At 41.2% G+C, this 8152-nt stretch overlaps 1 protein-coding gene across 1 annotated transcript in view; it reads right to left on the bottom strand.

The window, feature by feature from the left end:
- Positions 1-425: 425 nt before the first annotated feature.
- USP50 (ubiquitin specific peptidase 50) overlaps positions 426-8152 on the bottom strand; it is a 13694-nt gene continuing 5967 nt past the window's right edge. Inside the window, exons 5-7 of the mRNA XM_008053242.1 lie at positions 5983-6125; positions 1160-1292; positions 426-551 (exon numbers count right to left, since the gene is read on the bottom strand). Of these exons, the coding sequence (XP_008051433.1) occupies positions 426-551; positions 1160-1292; positions 5983-6125 (402 nt within the window). The remainder of the gene's footprint in view (positions 552-1159; positions 1293-5982; positions 6126-8152) is intronic.

Below are 8152 nucleotides of genomic sequence, written 5' to 3'. Positions count from 1 at the left end.
TGTATAAGTTTGGAGATATGGTTTTGAGAGATGTTAATAAGGAAGACCAGTGGGATTAAAATTACAGAATACATTAACTCAGCAATCACTGAATAGGCAAATTAGACGTCAGTATGTCAGAGGACTCTGGTGACGCCCACTGGGTTCTGGTGGGAGCCCTACCCATCTGACATAGAAAAACCGGACCTCCAGGGACCATCGGAAATACGAGTGTTTTCTGAGACAGGTCTTTAACATCATCATCCACAGAAACCCAGAGAACGACAGTGGATGCAAGAAGTTCAGGTGATTTTGCCTGAATTGTACTCCATGCTGTCTTTCCTTCAAGGACTCATCATTATCACAGTTGACTTAGAGCTGAAGGACCCCAGAGTTTTTCTACAACTGGCTGTATATAGGCACTGAATCTTGTGACTATTATGTTCCTAGTGTTTTGGGCTTTCACCACCACGTGGTTCATGATTAATCAACATGAAGTTATTGAAACCAACTTCTGCTGTTGCCTCTAGGAGCACAATTTGCAACGTCTCTGGATCTGAAACAGCTACTGACTGGAGGGAAAGTGAGGAGGCAGTGAACAGGACATTTTATTCTTTCACTGCTCTACTAATCTAGGTCAAAGCAGGAGTTTCCAGGCCCTATATTTTGTTTTTAAAAGGAGGGTATAGGAGAAGTCAGGGAACAATCGGAGGAGTAGGGATTCAAGCAGATAATTCTAAACTTTGTTTTAAAATGGCTTTACAGCCGGGCACGGTGGATCACACCTGTAATCCCAGCACTTTGGGAGGCTAAGGTGGGAAGATTGCTGGAGCTCAGAAGTTTGAGACCAGCCTAGTCTCTCCAAAAAATTCAAAAATTAGCTGGGTTGGTGGTATGTGCCTGTCGTCCTAGCTACTTGGGGGGCTGAGGAAGAAGGAATGCTTGAGCTCAGGAGGTCAAGGTTGTAGTGAGCCATGATCAGGTCACTGCATCCAGCCTGGGCAACAGAGTGAGATCTTGTCTTAAAATAAAATAAAATAGCCTTACTTTTATTTTCTTTTTTTTTTAAGGTGAGAAAGCAGGATTTATTGAGAGGACAGAAAAGCTCCCACAGTGGGAGGGGACCCGAAGGGGTTGCCCAAATAGCATTACTTTTAATAGATTTAGTATTTTTACTCACCACCACTGCACAAAGGTTGTATTTAGGATGTTTTCGGAAAATTGGACATATGTAAGGCGTGAGGTCCAAGTTAGTGAGTGGGTAACGAATGTCTGTTCTCAGTTTCCTTTTCATCGTACCCTGAATGTCAAACCTAGAGGAAAAATAAATGCATAAAATATAAAGTAAGCCTGTGAACTAGTCATGAACAAAGTCTGCATACCTTAACAAATTCCCACATATAGTTAATTTCTGGGAAAGATTATTTGGTGCAGACTTGTAGATAAATTGCTTTTTCTTATCTAAATACATTTAAAGTACCACATTCACAAGCCTCACCAAAATTGAGACTGGAATCGGCCAGGAGTGTAATTCAGGTAGTGAGACAGTATACATCCAAGCTAAACTAAATGTAGCTGGGGGGAAAAGAAAGGGATAAAACAAAACTCAGCACAGGGGAAACCTTATCGCTAACTTCCTGAGTGCTTTGCTCCAACACAGGCTATTCATTCCAACCATGTTGGCTCAGCTTCTCCTTATCTTGATTTCAGCATATGTTGTCCCTGAGGTTTTAATATAATGCTTTAGTAAGAAAAAATTGTGAAAATATTTCACATTCTGTACTGTTATATAGATCATAAGTTCCCAAACCTGGACTCAGAATCACTCAGGAGCTTTTTAAAAAATATAATTATGTTCATTTTGAGAAAATGGCGGATTTAGATCTGAGGCAGGGAAATTACTAGGTAAGCCTAAGACATTCTTGTGCCAGAAATCAAGAAGTCTTGTTCTCAAGAAGTAAGGGAATGCCACATGATCCAGCAATTCTATACCTAGGTATCATTCCAAGAGAAATGAAGACAGATCTTTGTCCCCATAAAAACTGTATGCTAGTGTTTATAGAAGCTGCATTTCTAACTGCCAAAAAATGAAAACAACCCAAATATCCATCAACTAGTGAACAAACAATCATGGTACACTCATAAAAAGGAGTAACACTCAACAATACAAAAGAAGGAACTACCAATATATGCAACAACATGGCTGCTCTCAGAAACATTATGCTCCTTTCCAGTGGTGACAGCCTACCCACAAGTACATGCCTCTCACAAGTGATTTCCTTCATCCTTCTCCAGAGGAGGAGAAGAAGAAATACAAGAAGAAGCACCTGCATCAGGTGCAGAGCCCCAACTCCTACTTCATGGACGTGAAATGCCCAGGATCGTTTAAAATCACCATGGTCTTCAGCCACGCACACACAGTAGTTTTGTGTTTGGCTGCTCCATTGTCAGCCTACAGGAAGAAAGCAAGGCTCATAAGAAGGATGTTCCTTCAGGAGGAAGCAGCACTAAAAGCACCCCAATCGAGAAGAATGGAAAACCATCCCAATAAGCACATTTTGGATTTTTTTTTTTTAAATTATGCTAAGTGAAAGAAGCCAGACTCAAAACACTACACACATTATGTCATAGGACATTCTGATTTTGGCAAAACTATAGGGATGTAAATCAGATCCACAGTTTGTAGGGCTTACGGTAGGGGGGAAGAATGATTATAAAGGAACAGGAGAAAACTTTTGGGGGTGATGGAAATCGTCTATATGTTGGTTGTGATGGTTACATGACTGCATGCATTGTCAAAATTTATAGAACGGCACCAAAAAAGGATAAATTTTGTGTAAGTATACCTTGATAAAGTAACTAACTAATGGGGATCACACGAGCTGATTTGAACAAGCTCCCACTGGCCAATTTTGAACAATTTCAACACCAAAAACGAGAGATTTCTGATTTCCAGTTCCACATGTAAGAAGCTTGGAAGTCGCCATTCTGCCCTAAGAACAAGTTAAAAGCTGAACAAACAAACATTAACAACTCTTCTTAAATCTATAATAGAGGAGAGATCACAAGTCAAGCCACTGCTCCCAAAATTGGAGAAATAGCAAATACAGAGAATCACAACTTACCAGAGCAGAAACTGCTGAGCAGAAACCTCTCAGGGAACCAGTCTGGGAACCTAAACTCTAATTAATGAATTGCTGGAGGCTCAGTGTGAACAAGTCTGAGAGTTAAGAGCTCCAGAAGGTCCAGTCATGGGGGGCCCACACTTTTATGAGTTTTACCCCCAGGAACCCAACCAGGTTCTCACAGTAAATATTAGAGAAAAATTTCCTCATGTTTCTGGCAGGAAGAAGGACGAGGGAAAAAGGAACCATTTTGAAATACACCAGAGCATCCTGTTTTCCTTAACAAGGTCTGCCCTCGGGAGAAACTAGTTAGCCAGAGCCTGACCTGCTGGTGTTTTGTCAGAACTTAACTGAATGCGGGTTGGGGGGGGGGAATCCCCCAACTCCAGCCCACTCTAGCCATCCTGTCCCACCAAAGGAGGGTGGGGGACTGAGAAGCATGTGTGAAGTTCACCGTCTAGAGACACAGGCTCACCCAAGACTAAGACCTAATCATAAAACTAAAGAACGTACCCCAACCCTTACCACCACATTATCAGACCTATTTACACAGTTCCTTTTACCCAGTACATCATGTGTGGCTATCAAGAGAAAATTACAGGGCATACCAAAAGGTAAAAAACACAGTTTGAAGAGACAGAGTAAGTATCAGGACCAGACATGGCAGCGATGAGAGGATTAATAGACCAAGAATTAAAAACTGCTTAAAGGCTGGGCTTGGTGGCTCAGCCTGTAATCCCAACACTTTGGGAGGCCAAGGCCAGTGTATTGCCCAGCCCGGGCAACTTGGCAAGACCTCGTCTCCACAATGAATCAAAAACAAGCTGTGCGTGGTAGCACGCATTCCTATAGTTCTGGCTACTTGGAAAGGTGAAGTGAAAGGATCGCCTGAGCCCAGTGGGTCGACAGTGGGATGGCCGTGAGCGTGCCACTGCACTCTGGCCTGGGCGACAGTGAGACTCCAACTCAAAAAAAAACCCCAAAACCAAAAAACTGATTAATACACACACACTAAGGCATCTAATGCATAAAGTAGACTGCATGTAAGAACAGACGGTCAGTGTAACCAGAGACATGGAAATCCTAAGAATGAACCAAAGAAATGCTGGAGGAAAAAAACGCAAACATAAACAGAAATGAAGAATATTTTGTTAGTAGATTGACTACAACTAAAGAACAAATCTCTGAGTTTGAGGAATCTCAAAAGAAACCTTCAAAACTGGCCAGGAACAGTGGCTCATGCCTATAATCCCTGTACTTTGGGAGGCCGAGGCAGGAGGATTGCTTTAGTCTAGGAGTTCAAGACCAACCTGAGCAACATAGTGAGGCCTCGTCTCTACAGAAAATTTTAAAAATGAGCAAGCCTGGTGGTGCATGCCTGTAGTCCCAGCCACTCAGGAGGCTGAGGCAGAAGAATCGCCTGAGCCCAGAAGGTAGAGGCTGTAGTGAGCTGCGATTATGCCACTGCACCCCACCCTGGGTGACGGAGTGAGACCCCCAACTAAAACAAAGCAAAACAAAACAAACAAAAACACTTCAAAGCTGAAAAGAAAAAGACTGGAAAAAGCAGAGCAATATCCAAGGACTGTGGGACAATTAGAAAGGTGTAACATTTGCATAATGGGAATTCCAAAAGGATAAGAAAGAAAAAATAATAGAAGTAATATTTGAAACAATAACAACTAAGAATCTCTCCAAATTAATACTATACACCAAACCACAGCTCCAGTAATCTCAGAGAACTCCAAGCAGAAAACATGCCAGAAAAACTATACCTAGGTATATCATTTTCAAACTGCAGCTCTCAAAGATAGACAGCAGCCATAATGAAGGACAAACATGGACTTCTGAGCAACTTGGATGGATTTAGAGTATATAGTACTCAGTGATTTATTGCAGAAACAAAGAACAGAGTACCATATGTTCTCACTCATAAATAGACCCAGAACATTTACTATAACACTATAAGAAAGGAATTGGCAATAGTGGGATACTGCCAGGATGGGAGTAGGGACACAAAATCAATAAGGGTACCTGACCTCAAACCAGGCAAAGTGGGGACCAAAGGGAGGCCCAAACCTTACCGGTATGATGTTCACTTGTATACCTAATTCTGAATTGTACCCCTCATTTTTAACATTAAGAAAAATTATATATATAAAAACAATAATCCTGGGAAGGAAACACAACCTCTCAAAAAAAAAGATAAAGAGAAAAGTCCTGAAAGAAGCCGGGGGGGGGGGGACCCTTACCTATAGAGGAGCAAACATAAGAGTAATGTCCAACTTCTCCTCTGAAATCATGTAAATAAGAAGAAAGTGGAATGGAATATTTAAAGCGTTGTGAGGGAAAAAAACCTACCAACCTAGAATACTGTACCCTGAGAAATTATCTTTCAAAAGTGAAGAGTATAGACTTTCTTACAGAAGAAACACAGAGTGGATGAACCTTGAAAACATGCTAAGTGAAATAGAACAGACAAAAAAGGACAAATACTGCATTACTCCACTTATATGAGATACCTAAAATAGGAAAATAGAGACACAAAGTAGATTGTTATCAGGGACTTAGGGAAAGAGAAGGTGGAGTTACTCATGGTTACAGAGTTTCTGTTTAGGGTGATGAAAAAGTTTTGGAAATAGTGGTGATTATTACACAACATTGTGAATAATTAATGCCAATGAACTGTACACTTAAACATGCTAAAACAGTCAATTTTATGTTATATTATATATAGTTTATCACAATTTTAAAACATTAATAATGTAACACACCAAATACCAGTTGTACACTATATATGAATGATTTGTCAGCATATGAATTATATCTCAATAAAGCTGCTCAAGAATATCTGTTCACAAAAGGTCAAAATTCATACCTTTTTAAGTGAAAAATGATTGTTTTTGGTGCTTTGGAAATACTGGCTCTCACAGCTGTTTCTTGCTTGGTTTCACAAAAGGAGCAATGAATTTGGTTGCTCCAGGTCAGTGTGTCTTGCTGGAAAAAACACTGAAGACAGTCCTGTTAACGAAAAAAGCATTTGGTGACCAAATTGGATCCACGGGAACCTGTGGTCTTTGTTTATGTGAGAACTTTGAAAAAATCATGGAAATGTAATCCTTGGTGCTTTTCTCAAAGTTGACTGTTCCAGAAGATGTCAGTTATAAGCTGCAACCAGACAGCTGTAAAATCTACCAAGCAAAGGAGATGCTTTTTTCTCAGTTATTGAAATGGATTCGAGTGCCTGCCTTGCTTAAACATCTATGAATCAGCATTTTAACATTTCTGGTTTATTTCAGAATAATATGGACATTGCAGTTTTCACTAATGACATCAAGTAACTGTTTTATGTTATTCATCTCATCACTAAAGTGATCTGGTGACTGAAAAATGACCATATCTCAGGCGTAAGTAGTGCATAATAAAGAAAACAAAACAGAGATCAATTAGATGTCATATCCAGTGGGTATGTCCTCATTGTGTCCTGGCCTCTGGTTCTGCAAACCATTAGCCTAAAGAAGAAGATGAGCACAGATTTTGTTTTCAGTAGACTAGCAAGCACGGCACTTAAAGAGTGTTTGGGGCTAGGTGAAGTGGCTCATTCCTATAATCCCAGCACTTTGGGAGGCAGAGGAAGGACAATCACTTGAGTCCAGGATTTCGAGACCAGCCTGGGTACCATAATGAGACCTCATCTCTAAAAAAAATTTTAAAATGAGCTGAGTGTGGTGGTACATGCCTGTAGTCCCTGCTACTTGGGAGGCTGATACAAGAGGATTGCTTGAGCACAGGAGTTGGAGGCTGCATTGAACAGTGATTGTGCCACTGCACTCCAGCCTGGGATACACAGTGCCACCCCTACTCAAAAAAATAACAAAAGACAGGGTGTTTGGAATTTCTCCCCAGCTATCTTCAGCAGTTTCATCTGAGAACAAAGCTAATAAGTAATAGAATTGTATTCTCCAATTTTGGTATGTGAAAACTTTCAGTAATAGATGTGCTTTCATAATTTAGGGGGAAAAAGTACATGTGTATAATTCTGCAAGAAAACTTATGGCTGTCTGTCTCCTGTTTCTTGCTAACTTATTGCAGCCTGTCTTCCACTACAGCGCACCACTGCCACCCACCCCGCACCCAAACCCCTGCTTACAGATAAACTTTTGGCATTGTGATGAAGAAAGTTAGAGAGGTAAACTAAGGCATAAGGTTCTATTCTGTTTTTCCAACACATATCACGGCTTCAGTCCCAAATGTAAGAGCGCAAGACTAAGAGTTAGCATCTTTTATTTATTTTTCAATTTATTATTTTTAATAGAAATAGGGGTCTCACTCTGTTGCCCAGGCTGATCTGGAACTCCTGTTCTCTAGCGATCCTCCCATCTTGGTCTCCCAAAGTGCTGGAATTACAGGCATGAACCCATTCCAGAATCTTTCATATCTAGTTCCCACTCCTAGCCTATAGACCTCTGGGATGAGGGAGCATCACAAAGTTTTTGAAGGAAACTATAAATTCCCTGTATGCACCAAGCCATTTCAATAGACTGAATAAACCTCACCTGCATTTTCAAGTTTACAATGAGAGGCCGGGCGTGGTGGCTTATGCCTATAATCCTAGCACTATGGAAGGGGGAGGCAAGAGGATGGCCTGAGCCCAGGGGTTCGAGACCAGCCTGGGCAACTTGGCAAGCCCTACAATAAATTTTTAAAGATTAGCCAGCTACTTGGGAGACTGAGACAGAAGGATTGCTTGAGCCCAGCAGATCGAGGCTGCGGTGGCCATGAATGTGACACTGCACTCCATCCTGGGTGATAGAGTGACTCCTCCAAAACATGCGGACAAAAACAATGAGGCAGTGTTGTTGAGTACATTTATGACTCAGTTACGACTGAATTCAAAGTAACTTTGGACAAGCTTGTTGCTTTAAAAATAGATGCTGTCGGGCAAACCCCTTGGGTCCCCTCCCATTATGGGAGCTTTTCTGTCCTCTCAATAAATCCTACTTTCACACACACACACACACACACACACACACACACACACACACACA

This window comes from Carlito syrichta, unplaced genomic scaffold (genome assembly GCF_000164805.1).
Source record: "Carlito syrichta isolate Samal-C Ts95f unplaced genomic scaffold, Tarsius_syrichta-2.0.1 Scaffold287982, whole genome shotgun sequence".
Lineage (NCBI taxonomy): Eukaryota > Metazoa > Chordata > Mammalia > Primates > Tarsiidae > Carlito > Carlito syrichta.
Note: the sequence above shows the minus strand (reverse complement) of the source record. Positions and strands in the feature narration are given on the sequence as shown.